The 24,196-nt window shown below is 39.4% G+C and overlaps 2 protein-coding genes across 5 annotated transcripts in view; both read left to right on the top strand.

Annotated features, from left to right (window-relative positions):
• Window positions 1–42: 42 nt before the first annotated feature.
• On the top strand, window positions 43–19,649 carry LOC141015965 (actin-binding LIM protein 1-like). Its single transcript, XM_073490193.1, has 21 exons — window positions 43–358; window positions 6,450–6,593; window positions 8,999–9,182; window positions 9,271–9,380; window positions 10,110–10,236; window positions 10,335–10,428; window positions 10,687–10,774; window positions 10,923–10,981; window positions 11,753–11,809; window positions 12,740–12,817; window positions 14,123–14,293; window positions 15,456–15,485; window positions 15,608–15,737; window positions 15,899–15,988; window positions 17,367–17,414; window positions 17,792–17,856; window positions 18,204–18,249; window positions 18,364–18,371; window positions 18,664–18,738; window positions 19,125–19,205; window positions 19,536–19,649. Exons 1-21 carry the CDS (start codon window positions 43–45, stop codon window positions 19,647–19,649), a joined length of 2,115 nt encoding a protein of 704 aa, XP_073346294.1.
• A 3,362-nt stretch (window positions 19,650–23,011) lies between these two features.
• LOC141015388 (uncharacterized) overlaps window positions 23,012–24,196 on the top strand; it is a 53,158-nt gene continuing 51,973 nt past the window's right edge. For all 4 annotated transcript variants that reach the window (XM_073489449.1, XM_073489451.1, XM_073489447.1 and 1 more), the window contains exon 1: window positions 23,012–23,857. In XM_073489449.1, the coding sequence (XP_073345550.1) occupies window positions 23,738–23,857 (120 nt within the window). In that variant the 5' untranslated portion in view covers window positions 23,012–23,737. The remainder of the gene's footprint in view (window positions 23,858–24,196) is intronic.

The following is a 24,196-nucleotide window of genomic DNA, read 5'->3' as shown; positions in this document are numbered from 1 at the left end:
CTGACATTCACCAGAGGGCTTTAACGTCTTGAGGTTTGCTTTATGGTTTCTCGTCTGGGGTCAGTCTGCAGCCTCAATTGTTTGGCTGAAAGCCTCGACAGCAGCAGCATGTCAGGCCTTCTCAAACTCAGCAGCCTGGGCAGGATCTGCGGCGTCACGCACAGCAATGAAATGGTGGTCTTGGACCGGGTCAAGAGGAAGAACTCTGTCAGGCGTATGTCGATTATAGAAGACGGGGAACTTGCAGAGGTTCTCTACCTTATTCCCAAACAGAGCATGATGGATCAGCTGCCGTTCCTCAACCCCAACGACTACATCCTGTGTGAGAAGTTGGCCAGTATACCTGCAGAGATGTCAGGTAACGGATAGTTTACTTGTGTATGTGGTTGTTATTTGAATGTCTGGTCACTTACATTAAATAATTTGGCCCTAAAATCTCTTGTGGATGTAGCATATTGTCACAGATTTCCAACAAGGAAAAGGCTGCTTATTGATTAAAGTCAACACGTTCTCAGCACGTTAAATATAAGCATTTTCTTGTATTTCTCAGAGACAACCTGCAAAATCTTTTGTTGTGTATTTCAGTGAAAAAAAGACTGTGAATGCTGAGGTAAAGACAGAAATTCTTTCCCTAATGAAGCAAAAATAGACAAAGTATAATATTGCACACACCAACCAGACAAGCTAAATCATCTGCTCAACACTTTGACATTGTCTCAACTTACTCTGCTGCCTCTACGCAAACTTTGCATTTGCATCCAAAACACAATTTCCCCCTGTAAAATCAAAGTTCACATGTATTTGGCAGACTTGACACACCATTTCCCTATTTTTTTAATGCTAAACTAACATTTTTGGTCACACATTGGGTCAATATTGTGCTTCATTTATAAGGTTTCACCCTAAAATGAAAATTCAGATGACGTTTCATAGACCACAAAGCATTTCTGGAGCCTCACAGCACAACGGCGTGGCAGCATTCTCCTAAACAACTGAAGCAGATGGGGACTTGTTTTAAAACGTTAAGAGAAGACAATTTAAAGAAATATAAAATGGCTCCATACAGCTTGCCCTGTGAAATCAAAGTCCTCATCTGAAGAGGATGCACAAGCTTGATCGTGTGTCGAGGGTGTAAATAACATCTTTTCATACATCTACTTGGGACCTTGGGCCCTCCGAAAACTTGTCAGACAATCTGTAAGAAGCCATGTTGTGTTTTTTTCAGTCTTTTTTTAACATTTTAAAACAAGTCCCCATCTACTTCAGTTGTTCAGGAGGATACTGCCACGCTGTTTTGCCGTGAAGCTTCAAAAATGTGTAGACTACGAAACTTCACTTGGCTTTCCATCAGCATGAGGGTGAGCAGATATTGACTGAATTTTCATTTTTGGGTGAACTTAACCTTTAATGCTATCAACACTTATTGAGAACCGATATCACTTATGTAGCCCAAAGAAGCGTACGTATAGAAGACGACACACACATATATTCAGTTTGCTAGTTTAAAAATAAAGCGGAGTCACCACATGCTAGAAAGTGAGGAAGTATCAGCAGCAGGTAATGTCATTACTGAGTCATCTGTACTGGACAAGAGTCCCACTGTGGAAACACAAATATCATGGTTATTCTCTCTAAAGGAACAGAATCAGAAACAAATCTGTATGCAGTGTTTTTAAAATCACTGAGCTGGTTATTCTAGGTGAATGAAGGAAGGAGTTTAAAACTGATTAAACTTGGCAAGTTCGTGTGATTTACCTAAAAAAAAACTAAATCATTTAAAACTATATCAGCATCACAAAGCGCCAGTGCATTTTCCAAAATGCAACCGGATTTAATTATTCTCTTGTTCAGCCTGGTTGACATCATGGTTCAGAATCACAAGAGCACTTAATGCCACTCCTGCTGTCCTCTTTGTTTTAGAACGTACGCACACGCACGCATGCACACACGCATGCACGCACGCACACACACACACACACACACACACACACACACACACACACACTCCTGCCCTCTGTGTTTTCGGACCACCCCCTTTTCCCTGGGACCAGCAGTCCTGTTAGTTCCTCTCCTCACTCTCTGATCTGCTGCAGTGCCACAGACGTGTGGAAACCAACTGTCATGAAAGAGAAAGGTAGACATTTTTAATACTGTGTGTGTGTGTGTGAGTGTGTTTCAAGTGTGTCTGGTTGTGTACGTTGTTTTATGTCTTTTTTTGCGTACTTATGATTCGTTAGCAGCCTGTTATTAAGTTAAAAAGTATCTGAGCTTCATCCACGGTTAGATGTTTGTCAAAGACAATGAACTATATCACTGTGACACATTATTGTGCTCACTTTATCACTTCACACATTTGTATATTTTAAATTCTTAACTGTGTTTGTGCTGCAATCTCTTTGGTTTTCTCTGTGAGGTTGCATTTGATTGTTTTAAACATCAAAACAAATATTGCTTAAGACTTTGTCTTTGCTTCTCCTGCAAGTACGTATAGTATTATCTTGTTTAAACTTCATGTTATTTGTAATTTGGTATGCCTTGGTGGGTATTTGGCTGTGTGAAAGCTCTGGTAGGTGATTTCTGACAAGAAAATGACATTAATTTATTCTATACTTTTAGTTTTTTTAAGATGTTAGGATTCTCAAACTCTTCCTAAATGTAAAAACGTGGATTTGTAGATAAAAAATTGCAGAGGCCAAGTGGGCAAAAGTGGAAGCACAGCTGTTACCTCTAATCGCAGAGCATCGTGGTTAGGTAACACCAGCATGTGATTTTTGGAATACCTCTGAATGGAGCAGTGTTTCACCGTGATTATTCTGTTTTGCAGCCACAAGGAGGAGATTTAGGCTATTGTGAGTGAACTGATGCTCTTTACTCAGAGTAAAGTGGTGGGAAAAATACTTTCACTCATTTCACTAAACCAGCGGAAAATAAAGGGGAAGTGAGATAAAAGCCTCCTGCCACTTTCCATTTGGATATTGTAGTTCGATGTCCTGAAGAAACTCCTGAAACTGGTCCACTCATACTGAATGGAAAGATGGCTTATTTGAGCATTTATTTAAAATGAGATAAGATAAGAAAAGTAAAGACTATATACAATATACTATGTATTCTTCTAGTGTTATAAAAGTATAATATATATATATATATATATATATATATATATATATATATATATATATATATATATATATATATATATATATATATAACTCAAAGACTTGGATTGCACAGGATCATTTCAATGTATGAATGTAAATATATGGATATGTACACATATGTATGGAAGCCCATTTCCACCAGTTAAAGTTGATGAAAACTTAAGCCAGGATAAATAAAAATATTCCCATCGTATGTCATAACTATGACTATGGAAAAAAGTCATAATTATGGGATAAATGTTGACCTTTTTATCTATGAATTTTGACCTTTTTCTCATAATTGTGACCTTTTACTGGTGGAAATGGGCTTCTGAACTGGCACAGAGTCTTAGATTTCACATAATACAAGCAGGAATTTGCACAGGATAGTTGCCCAATATGAATATAACTGCACAGGATAAGTTCACTGTATAAATGTAAATATATGGATATGTGAACACCATAAAGGCTTCCATAAAGCCCATTTCAGAAGAAAATATATACTTCCACTGAGTGATCCTGCTGGTGAAATCCTGAAATTGTGCTTAAATAAATGTTGTACTCCAAAAGATATTCTGTGATACTAAAAGCTCTAAATCTGCAAACTCTCATTCCTTGCCCGCTTCTCCTTTACCATGACAGGCGCTTGAGAATTACCACGCTATTTATTGATACATTACCAACAATGACACCATCCAGTGTAAAGGAAACACACTTCTAAAAATGATGATATCACATACAGCTTGTAGCCCATATGACCTTGTTGTACTATCAGATGGTTAAATTTAAAGTCTTGTTACTTTGTACTTCAACAAAAATAGAACCAGTTGTACTTATACATCAAAAATTCATAGTCCCTAATATAGACACTCCCTCACTCCTTAACCACACAAACACACGCACACAGATGCAGTTTTTCATAGCTGGAGATACCGGCTTGTGTGATTAACCGTCCGTCTCAGGTTTCCCTCCATTTGCTGTCTTTCTATATCCATCATTTGCTAATACTCGACACCATATCAGCTTCACATTCTGGGAGAGATCAAGAAAGAGCGGACGACATTTTGGACTCCATCTGACAACTGCACACGTTGGTTGTGTCAAAAAACAGGATAATACCGCGCGCATACTGGAACTTTATATTGTATTACGATGCAATATACAGCCTGTCCTATTGAAACAAAACTTTAAAACACTGGAGCTGTAATTCTGTGCATGCCCCCATGAAAAATTGCTTGCCTGTATTTGTGTTGGCATCACCGCAGCTCTGTCATTAACAAATATCTGAGGCGTTCTAGGACAAAGGCCAGTTTGGCTGGGTTTTCACTCATTGTTGGCGTGCCACCGCTAAAAGAACGTCCCCACTAGGATTTTGTTTGGCAGAAAGGACACTTACTTTCACAACATCTCTTTTTTCAGACCTTGATTTTTAAGCGATCAGAATCACAGAGTGTCCTCTGCTGCTCTTCTAATTTGCAAAGGATGCTGCAATCAAAGCCTTTTTCTCTCAGTAGGCTCAAAAACTCTTTATTTTTTTACAACAACTCACGATTTGGGGTTAGGGTTAGGGCTGTTTGTTGCATGCAAAAAATCCCAACCCTGTTTTGAAAGCTTTGTTGTTGTTTGCATGTTAATTCGATTTCTTCCGAGCTAGACATAATTCGATTTCTCCACGATGCTAAGCGGTGGCTCACTCCAAAACCGCACAATCAGTTACATTGAACTTGACTTTTGGGGGGCATGGTCTCTTAATCTAATTTGTTATCACATACTTGTTACCATGTGACAAATCTCTCCTGTTGTGGGGCAGAGTCGGGGCCACATACCAATGCTCCTCGACTCAGTTCTCTCAGTCTTCACGAGGCCGAGTTAGGTAATCTGCACAGTTAAGGAAACATCATATACATGCGGAAATCTTTTTGTTTGGTCACGTAACTTAAGTTAGTGAAGCTGAGATCTGAGGTAGATTTCAAGTGTCGCTGTTTTTTGGCTCATTTGTGAATTTGTATAAACTGTACATGGAAAGAAGAAAAGATGGAGCTCATGTGTCCGTTCATCTATTTGTATGCTGCGTGTCCACACACTGGGAGACGGAGCGCTCTCGACGTGCCACATTCTTTCCTCTCTCTCCTCTGCTAATCACATTCGAGACCTTTCGAGTGGGCTGTGATTAGATTGTACAGGCATCCACTGCTCCTGCTGCCATTTAAACATGAAAGAGATGGAATAAGAAGGAGCGAGGCTCAGCTTTCTTGCTGTAGCACCAGACAGGGTTTGGCAAACAAGCACCAACACTCATGTAGCACATACAGTATTACTTTATGAGCTCTTTGTGAGGTAATCTAAAGATTACTGTGTGTCTGTGCCAAAGCAAAGCACGTCTATACATTATGTTCAGTTATGTAACCACTGATGGGACGACTCCAAGGTAATATTGTATTGTTATGAACTGCTTAGGCAGACAAGGATTAACCTACTGTGTGGATGAGGGAGATTTTTTGATCTTGGATTTACATTCACGCTGCTTGTACATTTACCAACTGACAGAGAAGTGTTTTGACATGAACGCGTTTTAGCAGCGTTGAGTCAGTCCACCACCCTGAAATAGAAATACTTGAATAGTACATTCAGTTTAGTTTAGCAATATAAGCATTATTTAAGTTTGCAATGTTTGCATGGTTAGCATTACATCTGCTAAACAGCAGCATGTTAGCATTGCCAATTAGAGCATGCCAGCGTGCTGATGTTAGCATTTAGCATTAGGTCGAAGCACCGTGGCGATGTTCACCGAGCTGCTAGCATGGCGCCAAAGTGCAAAACATGACATGACATTCCTGTTTGGCTCTGCTGAAATTTGTGTTTATTTCTAATTGAGAAATATTAGCATGCTAACACACCCAGCTAAGTTTAGCATGTTAAGCAACGTTTGAGTGCTGTTAACCACGTTTAACACGGTAAATGTTACAGCTGCCAAACAGCAGCACGTTGGCATTGCCTTTGAGAGTGTGCGAGCGTGCTGATGTTAGCATTTAGCGTTAAGTCAAAGTACCGAGTACAGCTTCACAGTCTGTTTCCACATTTATTAAAACAGACTGCTATGTTGAATCAACCAGACCTTTAACTTTTCAAATTTCCTTGCATGATTAAACATTAAAACTTGCAGATATATTCTGAATACAAGCAGACTAGCAGTTTTATAAAAGGGATCCTACAAGATGCATAAAGATAGTAGTTTCAAAACTGAGCTGCTTAACTTGGCTTTTCTAATGACATTTAAATTTAAATGACTAATTCATTTTTTCTCTCCTGCAGTGCTACACACTGCGGATGGCTGCCATGCGAGCCCTTCAGCGGGGAGGCGGATGATCCAGTGCTTCAGATGTGGGGAGCCGTGCAAGGGAGAGGTGCTGCGAGTCCAGGCCAACCACTTCCACGTAAAGTGCTTTACCTGCAAGGGTCAGTAGTACCATCAATATGTTGCTGTGAGTTAGCAGATGCAGGTTCACTTAAGAAGCGTCCCACAATCACACCTCAGTCAGAATAGACCTTTTGGAAACTTGAGAGTAATCCAATGAAGAGAATTCCTCATGTGCAGTGAATGGGAATGAATCCTGAACACATTACGATCAGAGGCCTGATGATGCATTCATCTACAGGCAGTCTGGATTTGATTTTAAATTAAATATCCAAATAAAATATCCATATTTTCCAGTTGTTGATAATTTTACACACAAGAAGTAACACAAGTGACATTTAGTTTAGTTAGTCTTAAATTGAGCAGAATCGGCTGGTCATTAGTCATTTAGCCCCTCTGGTGCCATGAAGATCAATTCATTACAAAACATCTACAGCGGGCTGTTGTGAGAACCTCCTAGGTTGTCAGACAGTCATTCACCAGATTTATTCTGTTTCGTGGAAAACATATTTCCTCAGCAGGCTATTGTCCCCACTAATCGAAACTGACAAGCTTCTCGTGTTATTGCCCTTTCATCGCATTGTGATGGTGTTTACGGGGCCGAGGAAACAAAGAGACTCTCAGAGCTGAGATGGATGCAGTATTTTTAACAGTGGGAAGACCCGGCGGATTGAAGGGGTCTGTGGGCTTCACAGAATCAGAATTTGCCTCAAAGTTTCTCAATTTGAATGTAAATAAATCTGAATTAAAATAAGCAAAGAACAGATTTTTTTTTCTTTTACTGATCCATAACCGTTTTATGAAGCAATCTGTGGGATCAGAGGAATGTAGCCACATGTTTGTGTTGGTTTTATTCAGACTTTAAAATTGTTATTTCTAAAATAAAACCCATCTTTATTTTGAGTGACTTGCCGTCGGACAGGAATAGAGCAGCATAAATCTGCCCTTGGCATCTCAGCGCATTGTGTTGCGGCAGGACTGTGGCAGGTATCAAATGACTCCAAACAAGCTGAGAGAAAACACTGCCTTCCTGTCGGTCACTGCTGGACTGATCAGCAAACACACACAATCACAGATGCACACAAACACATAAACACCTCAGAAACTCTGGCAGACCCACAAGGTCAGACAACCCAAATAGCATTTATCTCATCGCTTTGATGGATTAGGTGGCTGCTGTTAACTACGACAACAGCTTGAAGAAAAGGTGACAATTTAAAACTTGAAATCCATTCAAAGCAATACAAATTCAAGTGATACATGTGCAAAAAGTTACAAATGTTTGGTCCCAAAGCTCAAGCGATGAAAAAAAGCACACAAATGTCAGGAAAAAGGCAACATAAGCAATCCAATACACATAAAAACAAAGAAAAAACTCAAAAACCTGAAATTTAAGACTGAGTTCTGGCTATTATAGGATCAAAATGTTAGAAAGTACAAAAGCAGAGCTTTTTAACGAGGCAGGATAACAGCAGTGTGATGCCCTGGTAAATTGTCATGGATGGTTTTCCTTAAGCTGCATTGATTGAGAATGGCTGCCTGGAGGGAACAGGCAGCCATTCAGCTGGTTAAAGAGATGACACGCACAACATCCACTCAATGACCTGCTCCCACAGACAAAAGCAGAAATATACACACTTCCTCACTTTCCTTAACATGGCGAGATGGTTTTTACTCATTTTTGTTCATTTGGATCTTAATGAATATTATTAGCCATATTTTAGGTGGCTGGTATCTATGAGTGAGTACACTATGGGACTGTTAGGCCTTGGCGGAGGTGTGCACTCGTATATTGTTGTTTTATGGCATTTTAACATGTATGCAGTTGCACATTTGAGTACAGTTGTATTTGTAAATGCACATCTATGAGTGTGAATGTATGACTGCATACCGTGTGTATATAAATATATGTATAGTGGTTTATTTCCATGATGTAAAATCATGTATAGAGATATTTTTTATAGATATTCTTTAAAATCCTGCTTCTGCTCGGTCGTTAACTGTGAGCATGAAAGCTAATATACCTCAACTCAAACACACCTTTCACTATTTGGCGAGGAACAACACACACGTCACCTTATAAAGTTACGACAAACAGGTTTAACCACAATTGGTTTAGTCTCGGCTGACTTCACAGAAAACAAGGCCAGGTCTAAACCTGGTATATGGTCAGTCTACTGCCAGACTGCCAGTGGTAAAACTCCAAAACTTGACCTACCAATGGCGTAACTTCATCACTCTCATTGGGATGTTGAATCAAATGATTGAATTCTTGTTCTGTGTGCTGGTTATAACAAACCAGCAGGCCTAGGTTGACTATCATAAGCCACATCCTTTATGGTACACACAAGATAATATACAAATATTGACTATTGCAGCTTTAAAGTTTTCTGTCATCAAACCTTTTCATCTCTTTCTCCCTCTTTGTATGTGTGTGTGTGTGCAGTGTGTGGCTGTGACTTGGCTCAGAGTGGCTTCTTCATGAAGAGCGGTGACTTCCTCTGCCCGCTGGACTTCCAGAGGCTTCACGGCACGCTCTGCAACAACTGCAGGGAGTTTGTGGAGGGGGAGGTGGTCACAGTCCTGGGGAAGACCTACCACCCAGCCTGCTTTGTGTGCACCGTTTGCAAGTAAGTTTAACACGCGCGGAGGAAGAATAACTTTTCTTTTTTTTTTTGGATTGTGAGCCATACCTCTGTCTCTTTCTGTGTTTCTCAGACATGCCTTTCCTGCTGGGGAGTGTGTCACCTTCAACGGAAAAGACTGCCTCTGTCAGCGCTGCATTCGACCCGTGTCTCCTGCTCCCAACGATGTCAGCTATCCAAGTAGTAAGAGCAGAAATAACTCTCTGAGCAAAGGACTATTAATCCAGTGCTCTTATCAAAAGTAATTATTTATGAAGTTTTAAAATGGATCAGAGGCTTTGATCCGGTGCAGATATGATAATCCCCCTTGCCAGCCTGTATGTTTCGTTTATCCTGAGTCACTCAAGGTCAGAGCCACATATGTCAGCCGACTATATCATAGGAAGATAAACTCTTACGTATTTCTGCAGGTGACACAAGTGATTATATGTGTGTATTTAAGGATGCAAGGATGCTGGCAGCAGGCTAAACAGCGTCCCTAAGTCCAGTCTTACCTACTCCTCCTTTACACATTACTTCACAAATTCTGTCGTCCTCCTGGGATGCTTCCAGGCCAGTGACTCGGAGAGATGGTAGAAGTCAACTCAAAGTGAACCTATCCAGCTAAGAACTATAGATAGAAGAGGGATCCAGACTCACAAAGCCTCTGGATTAAGAGGATCTCTCTGCAGGACTGCGCAGTAGATCAGAAAACGCACACAGCTACTAGGATGGATCTGTAATGTTCAGTGTAAACATGTTTATACAGAGACAATTAAGAAGAACTGAGTAATTGAATTAGAAAATGTGAGTAGGCTTTTCGGATGTCCAGTGTTTGATCTTAATGAAAATGTGTGTGTGTGTGTGTGTGTGTGTGTGTGTGTGTGTGTGTGTGTGTGTGTGTGTGTGTGTGTGTGTGTGTGTGTGTTTCAGACTGTTCTGGCTGTGGTAGAGACATCAAAAATGGCCAGGCTCTGTTAGCTCTGGGCGGCCAGTGGCACCTCGGCTGCTTCAAGTGTAAAGCCTGCCGGAAAGTTCTGAGCGGGGAATATATCAGCAAGTAAATATAAGTCTCTTATTTATGACAAAATTACATTAATTAGAGTCCATAACAGCTAACGCACAGATGAAATACATGTGTTTGTTTTGACTTTTCAGAGATGGCCTTCCCTATTGTGAGCGGGACTACCAGATTCAGTTTGGGGTACAATGTGAAGCATGTCACAAGTTTATAACTGGGAAAGTCCTCGAGGTGAGAAATCCTGAGTGAAGAGGAAGCTCCTGGTCTGTATTTGTATCACTTGATACTGAAATACATTTTGAGATGTGTTTTTCAGTAAAGTTCTATTAAAGGTGCAATACGTAAGAATTTTAGTTGAAAACAAAAAGAAAAAGATCAACAGAATGTGAGGACAGTTCTTACAGATTAGTTTTATCATTTGACGAACTAGTTCCTTGCTAGATCGGCCTAACTATGACGCTTCCATCTCTTTCTCGTTGTTTTCTACAGGCAGGGGACAAACACTATCACCCCACCTGTGCCAGATGCAGCCGATGTGACAAAATGTTCACAGAAGGCGACGAAATGTATCTGCAAGGTCAGTTGGATTAAGTGAATATACGCGCTTACACTCATTCAAAGTGTACGTTGAAGGTTGTTCACTGTGTTAACTGTGCATTTCTTTTGGCATGCTGTAATTTTTTTTGCCATACTGCAGTAAGTAACTTTCCCTGCTTTCTTCACAGGATCAACAGTTTGGCACCCAGAATGCAGAGACAGCAGCAGAACTGAGGACAATTACAGGGTAAGACCACTGATTAGAATCAAGGTATGACACGACACAATATCCACATAGCTGCAAAAGTATTTTTTGGGGAAAAGACTCTGCAAAAAGTAAAATACCTGCATTCAAAACCTTACTGAAGTAAAAGTATATAAGAATTATTAGCAAAATTTACTTAAAGCAATACTGCATTATATGTATGTTGCATTTTACTGCTGTAGATGTTTAAGGTTGAGCTAATTTTTTGCACTTTATAGACTGTTGGATAGTTCAATCTTCTTTGTTTATTAGTAAAATACAAATTTAGAAATGCCAAATTTATAGATACATGACTGTAGCAGGAAGTGTGAAACATTGTAATCAAAAAAAGTAACTAGTAACTAACAGGATTTTAAGAATATATATTATACTTTCCACTTCATTACATTTATTTGACACTTTTGAGACTTAATTACATCTACTGCCAGAAAATATTTGGATAATTTAGTACATATAATATCAAATACTTTCACTCAAGTGCTATTCGTATGATTGACTTCCACTTTTACAGAGGTAGTATTTAAATACATTATCTTTACTCTTACTCATTCATGACTTTAGGGTACACTGAGTAGAAGTTTACAGTTGCGAAAACTGTAAATTTGTACTTAAGTTTATGTCCTTAGTTACATTAAGCCATTATATCATGCATATAACTTCTCCAAATAATAAGTTATTATCTATAGCTGGTGTCATTGCTGCTACAAGGAGGATGTGAGTGTGATATGTGTGTAAATGTCTGTCATTTCCCAGGTCAGCAGACCAAAAACACCTTGTCTCGATTTCTTTTACCCCCCACATGAACTGAAGGTCAATACTGTGAGCGGGCCTGCCGTTTGCACTGGTGGCTTTCTCTTGAGTGAGCAGGCTGTAATCTCACATCTTGAGATTAACCGCACACGCTTGTTTCACATGCAACATGAACACACTGCTCACCGGGCTGGCCAATTACATCTAGTGTGCTAATGCAAAGAAGCGAAAAGAAGTTAACCTTTGATACACAGAATAAGATTCCTTCTTATGACTTTTGCATCGAAGAATGATGAAGAGAAGCTTTTAATTTGTAGAGCACGTGTACAGTTTGTATAATGTGTATTAATTACTACATTTCATACAAAAGCTTTCAATCAGTTAGCTGTAGTATATGATGTGTTACTGCTGACCGTACTGCATGCTTGGCTGTTTCCTGTCATCTACGAGTAGCCGCACAATTTAGTATGCTCTTTCACCATTAAAGGAACAGATCACCCAGTCATTATCTACTGACCTGCATTCCGATGGAAAGTCAGAGGAAGTTTTAAAACGTGAAAAAACAACTGAAAAAAACATAAAGAGGTATGTTTTGTGGACAATGAAACCTTACCTGACTTTCCATGGGCATAGGGTTGAGTAGGTAATGTCTTTAGGCAAACTGTTCCTTTAAGTTCTGATCCAATTTGCAAAACAAGTCTGGCTGATTCAATTGTTCAGCACAAATGAAAGTGGAGATCTTGAGCCAATTACAGTACAGAACAATGCACATAAACTGCATGATGCCAGGCTGTACACTGCTGCATTATGATTTCTGGAGATGGCTTATACCCACTTTAGTAACAGGAAACTATGAGATGATCCAGTTGTGTGTGTTTATTAGAGACACTGAGCGAAAACAATGGAGGCTGCCTAGTGACACCTTAGCTGAAGCAGAAACCGATCATTCTCAGCATCCTATGACAAAGGTGTGTTTTTTTCCCTCTTCAGACCACTAGATCTTCATCTGAAAGCTCCTGCTCCAGGCCGGGTTCATGCACTCCAGGGAGTCCTGGTCGCACTATCTGTGTAAGTCCCGGTGACAACATCTGCTCAGCATCCTCCGTGGTGCACAATTCACCATGGGTTGATTTTCATGTCATTTATCCCTTTATTTGTACAGGGGAGTCGCATGGGCGAAGTGTCTCTGTTGCAAGACGTTTCTTTTTGACAGTAAATGCAGACAGACATTTAGGAAAATAGCCAATGTGTGAGTCTTAAAGGGACAGTACACCTCAAAATCAAAAAATACATATGTTTCCTCTTACCTGTTGCGCTATTTATCTATTTAGATTGTCTTAGTGTGAGTTGCAGAGTTTGGGAGACATTGGCCGTAGTGATGTCTGCCTTCTCTCGAATATGATGGAGGTAAATGGCGCTCAAGCTAACTAAACTAACTAAGCTAGCTATCAATACAACTCAGCTGAGCAGGATGCCATTAATGTTTACATGCCGCACTGTACCAAGCATGAGCTTGTTCGGTAGAAAGAAAACAGTTCCTACATGAAACTGCTCACAACAAGGTCTGTGGATTATTTTGAGTAATAATTTTGAGAACAGGAAGCTGTTCAAAGATCTGAAACCTGGATATATATACTGTATACTGTATATCCATATATATCCATCCATTGTATTGGACGAACTAGATGGATAAACAGTATTTACTACAGGTAAGAGAAAAATATGAATCTTTTGTTTTAGGGTGAACTGTCCCTTTAATAAACTATAAATCTAAAAATATAAATGCAATTTTTCTATAAATTGATCAACTTCACCTTGACTGATCGGAAACTAGTTTTGAACTTGTTTGTAAGAGAGAAATGGGATTTCAATTGTGGTTGAATGATGAAGGGCGTGCAAAAAAGATCTTAAATGTAATCATTGACATAGTGATAAAACTCAACCACATATTGAACAGGAGTTTAGATTGATTTTGGTTCATCAATTTGAATGCATTGGCAATTCAGATTGCAACTGATTGTAAAAGTGCTTTCAGTGTCCTTTTGTTTCCTCCGTACCCTAGTGTGTGGAATAAACTTTACCCCCATCAATAACACATCTTAAAACATGAGCCTTTTTATAATTATTAGCCTGAGAAATAATGTAGTGAAACAGAAAAAGGCCACAGATTATCACATTAATCTTTCCACTTCATGTGCCAAAGTCATTGTGGTGTTGTGGGGTAAAGTTTCATTCCTCCATGCTGTGATGTTATAAGCAACATTTGACCTTTGACCTGACCTTACCCATACTGTCTGCTCCTTCTACCTCCCATCCTCTGTGTCCTTCTCCTCACCCACATCCTCCCCTCTCTCCTCCCTGTCCTGGTCCCAGGCAAAAGTAGACAATGAGGTCATTGATTACCGAGACTTAGCGGCAATTCCCAGAGTCAAGGCTATATATGATATAGAGCATCCTGATATGATATCTTATAAGTCTGTGAGCGACAGCCCCTCTACTATGGACAACAAAGGCAGCAGACAGGACAGGCAAAGCCCTGCAGAGGTAACTGCATTCCACGCTCTGAGTTATGTCCAGTGACATGTTTGTGTGTCTTGGTTTGATTTATGAGTCAAACCAAGTGAGGTCTTGTTTTATTGTTCTGACATTTGAGTGTTTTTGGCCCAAAATGCAAAGACATTTTTTGTGACAGATGTGTCTTTGAGAGTGTTTTGGAGCAGTAGTGGTTCTACATTAACAAAATGTTATCTAAGTCTATATGTAGGCAGGTATACAGGATACTTACTCTCTTACAGTTAGCATTTGTAAAAATATACAGAGGGAATTTCAATTAGAGAATGTTTGCTTACTTGTTACGGAGTTGACTGATTAAAAACGTATTTACTTTTTGTTGTACTGTTGAGCATTTATTAATATTCTGTGCCAGGTCACCTGATACTAACTTACAATAATTAGCTGATGGATCCTCTGTAGTCGAGTCCTTTAGTTTCCTTCCTTCCATGTCTCTCTTTATGTGAAAACCTCTTAACTCCAGGTTTGGTGGATTGCAGAGTTAAAGGGTAAGTCCATTAATTTTACATATTAAAGTGTGTTTACAGGTCTTGGGGTTTACTACTGTACATGTGTAAAAAGTAGTATAAAGCCTTTTGTGGCTCGAGAGGAAGTTCGTGTAATCTGATAAATTGCCTCCAGTGATGTCACTCAGTGACTAAGTTGCATTGTGGGTAATGCAGTAATCACATTTTGAAAAGAAAGAAAAATGTGAGGAATAAAGAAGTTGATATCTCTGCCTCTGCTGTATCAATTTTGATCGATTGTTTTTAAACTGTCTGTAAGATCAGTGGACTGCTGCCTACATTACCCACAATGCAACTTAGCCACCGAGTGACATCACTGGAGGCAATTTATCAGATTACATGCAGCTTCCTCTGGAGCCACAAAAGGCTTTATACTACTTTTTTCATGTGTACAGTAGTACTCTTCAAGACCTGTAAACACACTTTGATGTGTCAAATTGGTGGAGTGACCCTTTAAGCATATTATACACACCGTCCTACTATAAAACATTTATAACAAAAGATGCATAAATTAGGCTAGCATAAGATCAAGGTCAAGTTTGGAGATAAGAGGTTTTCACCTGAAGGGACTCTTGTGTATGTTGTGTTTCTGTCTGGTTAATTTTTCTTCTCCTGTCTTTCCAATTCAGTCACCAGGAAACATATCTGACAGCACAGAGGTAAATATTAACTCAGTTAAGGTAGAATAGACCTGTAGAAATACTGTGACATCGGGTCACATACAGTTTGGATTTGTTGTGGTGTTTATTTTTACACTGGTTTGTGTCTTTCTTCTTTCAAGGAGAGTTTTGAAGTGATTAAGCGCATACCAAAATCTACAAGTCACGGCTGTTTCGGAGTTCATGCAATGTACAATCGGCATAGCTACACTCCGACTCCGTCCAGATCACCACAACACTTCCACCGACCAGGTGAGAAGACCGCTCTGAAGTTCAATCATCTCAAGCTTTTTTTATATTATCTTTGCAAAGATATTAACCCACACTCTTCTCACCTTTTCTCTGTTTTACCACCTTTCCACTACCCCCACAACTCCTACTCCTCTTTCCACTTCTTTCGTTATATTATAAAGGGTTGATGCTTTCTCCCTCTTTATTCTCTGGCAACAATGACTCCTGCCCCACTTCCCCTTTATGTCACCACTTTCTTCCCCCCACCAAAGGTAGGAACCCCCGCTCCTCTGCCACCCTTTTCTGCACCCCTTCTCCACTCCCTACCTTTTGTTATATTTTCTAATTTCCTATTAAAAAATGCACACCTACGCCATTTTATGCTTAACTACAAGGCACAGTGATGAATCCAGTGGCAGGGTAAAAACTTCTACAACACCTAAATAACTAAAAGCAAACTGGTTTAAGGTTAAACGGTCAGAGTTGACACTGAAAAGGATGGCGCAGAGATGTGGCTCACTTTATTCTTAGAAACACTGAGCCATCTAGTGGTCAGAGTTCAGACACTGTCAGTCGCCCACACTGACTCTTTTCATATTTATGGGAGACAGGATGAACACAGAACCAGCTAGCTGCTTCCTTCAGATATTTCACTAGTCTTCACCTTTTCTCATGTTGCATATTTTACCTTTTCTTTTCCCATTGTTCTGCCACCTCACCCACAGCTCAAAATACACTCCTTTCAATAAATCTACACCAAAGTAGGTATTTATAAAACTGGTTTGATTGATTAAATAAGTAAATATTTCTGTGCCTGTTCCCAACTTCACTTACACATTCCTCTACAGACAGGTCTATTTATAGCAGTGCTGTGATTTTTTTTTCAAAGCCTGTATTATCGTGTGTGTGTGTGTATGAGATGTGACAAGCTTTGACCGGTAATCGCTGGCATGGTTTTTTTTTGTTGGGAACTGAAAATCAGTAAGAAATCTAACAACCAGCAGGGCCTTGATTTCTGTATGCAGCAGTGAGCGCTGCTTTACAACATTTAGTCAGTTTGAAACACTGGAATCTGAAAATGATCCTGATGATCAACGCCGCAATTACATGAAATTAAACTGTATTTAAGAAACTGCTAACTAAACTGTCTTTGTTGTAAATGTGTTGTTATCTCATTATAGCATCACTATTTGCAGTGCTGGCCTGTTTTGTTTAGACAGTACAGTACTATATGACATAAATGTCACCACACCTATTGTACATCTGTTGAACCTTTACCGAACTTTGCACTTAAAGAGCTTTTAACACTTTTTTGAGCAATTAAATTATGTGCACGGAGGCTCTATTGAACTATGAATTGAGCCTGGTCCCAGTCTTCACATTGTTTGGCTTTTTTCTGAGAAGACTGACTAATTCTGTGATGTGATGAAGCTTTGTTCCCCTAATTTTAAAGCATCAAGTAAAGTTAAACAGTTTGAGAAAAATCAGGATTTTAAGTTGTTCCACATAAATAATATTATAAAAAAGAGGAAAGGGAATGATTTGGCGCTTTGCTGCTACAGGGACACTATAGTAGGTTTTTACTAACAATGCGTCATTTTGTTTTTGCCGTGTAAAATAATATGAAGCTGCATTCTTTCCTATCTGCAGACGAAGGCTTCAACATGTACAAGAGGCCTCCGATTTATAAACAGCAAGGTACAATAACACATTATCACCAGTTCATGTGAATGCTGCTTGATTTATTGTCATTGTTTGAACTTTACTTAGGTAACACTACAATATAAATCAGTATACAGGCTATATAAGCTATGGGTAAACACCTGGTAAAGTAAACTAGCTTAACCTAAACAATGGCTGCTTTAACGTCACACCTGTTTTATGGGAAATGTGAGTACATAAATAGAACAGTACTGTGAAGTCAGTCTTTCAGAAGAATTAGCAGAAGGCTAATTAGAGAACCCCAGGAGGTATATTTTGCTCAGTAAGTCTGATCTGAATTTGGCAAAGAGCTGAGTCTGGCTGTAAGTCGTCTCACCACGAGCTAATCTGTCTGCCGTTTCACTTTCACATAGATCCAAATTCCTCCACATCCCCAACATCCTCCTTGCCTGCATACGGGCGCAAAAGCCTCAACCCGGTAAGAGAAACGCAACTGATACCTAATTCTCTCTTTAGTATTATTCTATATTACTGTTACTGCAAGTGATTTTCATTTGATACAGTCGGCTGAATATGGAAATATACATTATTTTGATAACATGGAGTCCAACTAGCTTCCTGGACTGCTTATACTTCACTTCATGTTTAGATTATGACACAACTCCATGCTGCAAAATAGTGACACATGCTTTTTATTGCTTTATGTTGTTTTATTGGGAAACAAACTTCAGAAACTATATGAGTTTAGTTAATGGATGGAATTAATGACCCTGAAGATATCTGAGTTGCTATAATAATGTTTTAATGTGTTTTCTTCTCTTTAAGCCACGGTCAGCTGATTTCTCTCGTTACAGCGGTGACAGATTCAGAGGTGATTTGTAGACATTTTAAATCTTATTCATCTATGATGAAAAAAAAAATCAATTTAATTGATGATTATGTAAATATTAATTGTCTTTCTTGTCCTTTGCCTTTTCCCTTTCAGACTTTAAGGTATGTGAGAATAACTGAACAGAGCTTTGTATCATGGCCATGCTTCCTTTCCCTGTTTGGTTTACTGCATTTCCAAAGGACTGTCTGCATGTTATATGAAGTATACAATCAACTCAATTTCAGTGCAAAGCTGGATTTGCAGATCTCTTCATTAATACATATATTGCACGGATGACATAACTCTTTAACCCACACATTTCATACGTACACTTCACTTGCTTTGGCTTTTAGCTCGAAGCGACTAATCCTGCCAGGACATTTTCCCATTGCATGTGTTTGCTTCATTCTGTAGCTCATCCATGACGGTCTGCATCCATTAGCAGGAATGGAGAGAGGAGTGTCTATGCCTAATTTGTTGGAACCAAAAGCAAGTATTATTTGCATATTCGTGCTACCATTTAATTTTCTGCCAGTGTGTTTACTAGAGGAGAGTTTTAGCTAAAAAAAAAAAAGAATCATAATACAGTACAAAAAAAGGAAATACAAAGAAATCTGAAGGATAAATTTGCTACAGTCATTTAATAGCTCCATGGAGCTGAGGTAACACACTTTATAACTAAACAGTATATGTAAAAGCAGCCTGAAGGCTGAAGCACTGGTATTACATCTATCCATATTTGCATGGTACATATGGTACATGATGTTATAACTCTGCCTGGTATCTCAATAGCTCGAAGCCTTTCATGTACAGAATTGTGTTCAGGTATAGCATGTGATGATAAAGTGTTCTCAACCGGTCTTTGTTGTGTCAAGGTCTACCCGTATGAAATGCTCACAGTTGCTAATAGAGGACGAGCGAAGCTTCCCAGGGATGTTGACAGAACAAGACTCGAGGTACAGTAACATGAGAGAAAAGCACTTTTACAATGTGACACTCTGAACAGACTGCACACTAAAAGTGGGGCACAAATTCAAATGCAAAATATTTTTCATTCATTTTTCACACTCGACCTTGGGTAAAATACTACCCATACCTTGACTAAATCGTACTAAGAGCAGGATAAATTCCTCAACAGTGTCATCATCTGTCGCTCCTCAAAGGTTTTTCTTAAAAAACAAGATGACCCATAGTATGAGAAATGCACCAAACAGATGAACTGTGCAGTTTACCAATACTTCACCCTGACTTAAATCTTTTATTCTTTTTTCTGCTTTCCTCTGCAGCGTCACCTATCCCCGGATTCATTCTTTGAGATCTTTGGCATGGAGATTCAAGAGTTTGACAGACTCCCACTGTGGAAACGGAACGACATCAAGAGGAAGGCAAATCTCTTCTAAATGCTGCCTAATGCATGTTTGAACTCGTGTTAATATGCAGTATATGTTAAGTTCTGATCACCCCTTCTTTGCAAACTGTGTCTTTTCAGCGACAGGATATGTTGTTTCCCCGTTTGTTTCTGTAGGCTATTGTAGTGAATAATGCTTAAATTATATTACCTCAAAGCAGATATGAACATGAGAACTCAATTTATCTATATTCTTGGAGTCAATAATATATTATTTTTTTTGTCTTTCCCAAGTCAGCCCTGTCTCCCCGGGTATTACGTTCATATTGGACGATTCAACTGAGACAATTCATGCCCAGTCATCGTTAGTGCAGCAGGTAGTGTGGCATTCGTATAGCATGTCGAAAAGTGGAAACTATAGAGAAAGTAACATGATCACCTTTGATGCCGGAGACCAGGCTTTGTTGTTTCAAAACATGTATCATTTAGGAATGACGGTGCAAGACCTTGGGTTATGATCAGCACCAACATTACTGAGAAGAACTAATGCTTGAGGTGGAATTACAAGAACGTATCAACACGTAGTGTAAAGGTGCAATATGTAAGAATTGGCCACCTGTTGCCATTAGCTAGTTAGCTCAGTTAGCAGTGCAGCTAGCAGTCCAGACTCAGAGCTCAAAGCATCAGGAAAGTGTTTACAGCTAGCAGAGGATATTTGGACCAGGATGAGCCAGGGCTAGCTTGTTAGCATGCTAAACATCCTTTGCGACACAATACGTAGATGCCAAAAGAGTCAAAACTGTTCTTTAAGTTTTAAGTTTTGTATGTTTTCAGCCAAAATTCTTACATATTGCACCTTTAATGTATGGGAGGATGTTAGGCCAGCTACGTGAAATGTACATAAACTGTTATCATCATGCAATTCTGATACCAGATAATTAATGCTTTCCTCAAGAGCTGCATGCATTTCACCCATGTTGTCATTGTTACTCCCACAAGATATTATATTTTTGTTACTCACTTTGTCGCCTGCTGGTTACACAAATATTTAAGCACAAAACTGAAAAGATAAGATTTTTTGTGAGCTGTATTTTTATGTCACTGAATAATTACTGAAATGTGCTTTATCGGACTGTTAAAGGAATATTTAAGATGATTGTCATGACTTAGCTGCGTAAATATGACTTTATATGTGATTCTGACAATGCTGTAACAGCACACCACCTCAAGCGCCCTAAATAAAGTCTTGTACTTCTTACAAGTTGAGTAAATGATTGTCTTTTTATTGACAGAATGGATGAGTCTGTGTATGAATGATGACTTTTGAGGCCATGTTTTTCCCCCAGGAGAATCTTCCAGTCTGGATCAACTTCGAAAATTTTAAAAACGTGACTTCAGAGAACCTGCCCATGTCAACAGACGTTATTGATCTGGTTTTCTATGCATGCACATTTCAGTCAGACTATTAAGTTGCTGAAATCCTAATTACTCCCTGACTTTCCTGTCTTCCTGTCAAAATCAAGAGAAAGTCGGCCCGGACTGAGATAAACTGCTTCATGAGAGCGCAAGCAGAGGACAACCAAAGAACATCAACACATTTTCGTGACACCTTGCCAAATGTGACTGTGTTTGTATAGTGTAATTAGATAAGCTACCCATAGTGTTATGAAATAAATGAAGTAACAAGATTTTATAACACTACTCACTGAGTTAAGACAACAGACAGTGTGCCAGCACACTGCAAAGCATTTTCAAAACATCACAGCATTGAGCAACACTTCACATTTTCACTCATAAAAACAGCCACATGGTGGAAGAGTTGCAAAACTCCCTGACTTAACTTCAACTGCTATCCATAACTCAGACATACCCACTTGATTTGGCTCTGACATATTTTTACAATGTGTTTTTCTTTCTTTTTTTTTTCTTTCTATTTTCCATTTCTTAACTTGACCCAACCATGGGCCATTGGAAATGTAAGACCAACAGATGGTGCTGTGGAGCCTGGAATCAAAACATCACTATGTGGTTGCTCTCCATGTTTAAAATTCACATTTGAGAGACTTTGTTTGAGTTTGAATTAGAGCAATATGGTTGAGATGTTCTTTTTCTTTACTTGTATCTATCAAAATGCCATGCAGTAGTAGTGGTGGTATGAAAATAACAACCCCAAGCAAGGTCGATTGGGTAATGTATGCAAATAAAATCATCGTAAAATGATTGCTTTGTTTCTGTTATTTACTCATTTGTTGTTATCAATTTTATATGTATATATGTATGTATACATTCTTTTAAAAGTCCACTATGTAGTTTTGGAGAATACATTTTAATCAGAAGAGAAAGATCTTCATTGACTGATTTTTTAAAAAAAATTTTTTTTCCTAAATAAACAAACTCAGCTTGTTTATTCAGTTATGGAAAAAATTAATATTTCTGAGTTTGCATATTTACCTAATATTTTGAATATTAACATTCTGAGTGTGTATTTCTTCTCCAAAACTACATAGTGCCCCTTTAAAGTGCAAGAATATGATGTCACTGTGTTTCAAGTCATATTATGAGTTATACGTACAAAACTTTTGAGATATAAGATGACATTGCTGCAGTGGGCTTCTGTTATCCTACTCTTATTTATTTGCACTTTAATAGTAGCTGAGGGGATTGTAGGACGTGTCTGTGACAGGCCAAATAATCAGTATATCATCTTACTCATTATAGTAGCGATTCAATTCAATTCAAATGGCTTTACTGGCCTGACGTAACACTGTACATGTTGTCAAAGCAAGCATTTAGACATGCAGAAGCTAAATACTAATTAGAAAACATACCATAGCAAATAAACATACTTCAGCAAATGGACATACTACAGTTATCTTCACAAAAGAAGGCCTGAATCAGCTTGTTTATTTTTCATTTTAGGTGACAGTTTTTACTGTTTAGCAACCTTCCTTTTTATTTATTTGGTATAAAGGAAGGAATAAGAAATGTTTTGACAAATACTAATGTTTCTTTTCTCCTTTGCTCCCCTGTCCTGTTGCTGTGGATTTTAAAGATTAGCACACCACATAAAACAAACAAATATATCGGCTAAAGAAATAACCTGAATAAATGTAGGCCCGCAGTCTGTCTTTTCAGCCAGAAATGCAAAAATATTAGCTCAGGCTCATATCAACAACATAACAGTTTCACATAGCAGATAGTTTTTGCTGTCATGGGCTCTTTAAAGCCCACCTAGCATGAGGGAAAGTATCGGAGATGCTTGAGGCTTTCTATTGGTCGCTAACGAGGGTGTGGGCGTGCCGATGAGTGCGATTGGTCGAGCTCGCTGTCACTCACCACTCCACTCGCTTTCTGAGCACCTCCCCATCTGCCCACCGGACTGGCTGTGCGGGCCAGGCGAGGATTTTCACGAAAACATCCACCGCAGACTGCGCACAGAGGCGAGCGGGACCCGACGCTGTGGATTCAGCGGCGTGACAGCCGAGTCTATGGCGTGTTTAAAGTTGGATAACGGTGTTTGGCCTTGAACGGAGACGGTAAAAGCGTAAAAGAGGTTTAACGGCGATGAGTGCGGTATCACTTGTTAGATAGAAAGACAGACAGAGAGAGGCAGAGAGGGGGCAAAGTGGACTCCCTCCCTCCGTAGAGCTCGTTCCGCCCGATGGAGGATGACGGGACCCTTGCAGTGAGCTCGAGGCCCGGAATGTCACCTGTGCGACGTCAACACCTCGTCGGCGGACGTAATTAAAGAAAAGACCGCGCACACCTGTCCGCCCTCTCGACGACTCTTCTGACAACTTCTCAGCGAGCTTTGTGTTGCAAAACAAAAAAGTTAGCAGGTCAACGTTAGCTGCGTGAGGCGACCCCTCGCGCAAGATGACTATCATAGACACCACTTAACGAGAGGTTATTCACCGCCTCAGGTGAGCCCAGGGAACAGGACAGGTGAACAAACGCGCTGTCGCCTTCTTGATGGACTTCTTTCTTCTCACGGGTTTGTTCTAGAAAAGTTGTCCTGTTGTGTTTCGCCAGCAGCAAGTCGACTCCAGCTCATTTTGTCTGAGACAATTTGTCAAACGAGCACTCCTTGGACATTTATTTTTTTCCCTCATCAAGTGTCACCTATTCCCTCCAGCAACCATGTCATTCAAAGACAACCCCTGTCGGAAGTTTCAAGCCAACATCTTCAACAAAAGTAAATGCCAGAACTGCTTCAAGCCCAGGGAATCTCATCTGCTGAACGACGAAGACTTAAATCAGGTAAACAAATGCTTTTGGAGACATTTTATATTTCATGAAAGTGAAATTGAAAGCTGGCTTTAACTTTGATGTCAAACCGGTTGAAATGTGAACATGTGTCAATAGAGCATGAAGTGCAATGGTTGGGTTAATTGGACACAGTTATTTTCTCGCCTGAGGGCTCATATTGACCTTAATTCATGCAGATACAGGCCTCCACCCAGCTCCATGCCTTACAGCACAGTAGCCTGCTACCAACTGCCTTTGTTGAATCATTTAGGTTACAGTTATCTCTTCAAAATCCTTTTAAAAACTTGCTGTAATATCTCATCCTTTTAGCATTTTGCCTTATTATTTGCC

This window comes from Pagrus major, chromosome 20, assembly GCF_040436345.1.
Source record: "Pagrus major chromosome 20, Pma_NU_1.0".
Classification (NCBI taxonomy): Eukaryota; Metazoa; Chordata; class Actinopteri; order Spariformes; family Sparidae; genus Pagrus; species Pagrus major.
This window is presented reverse-complemented; position numbering and strand designations above follow the sequence as displayed.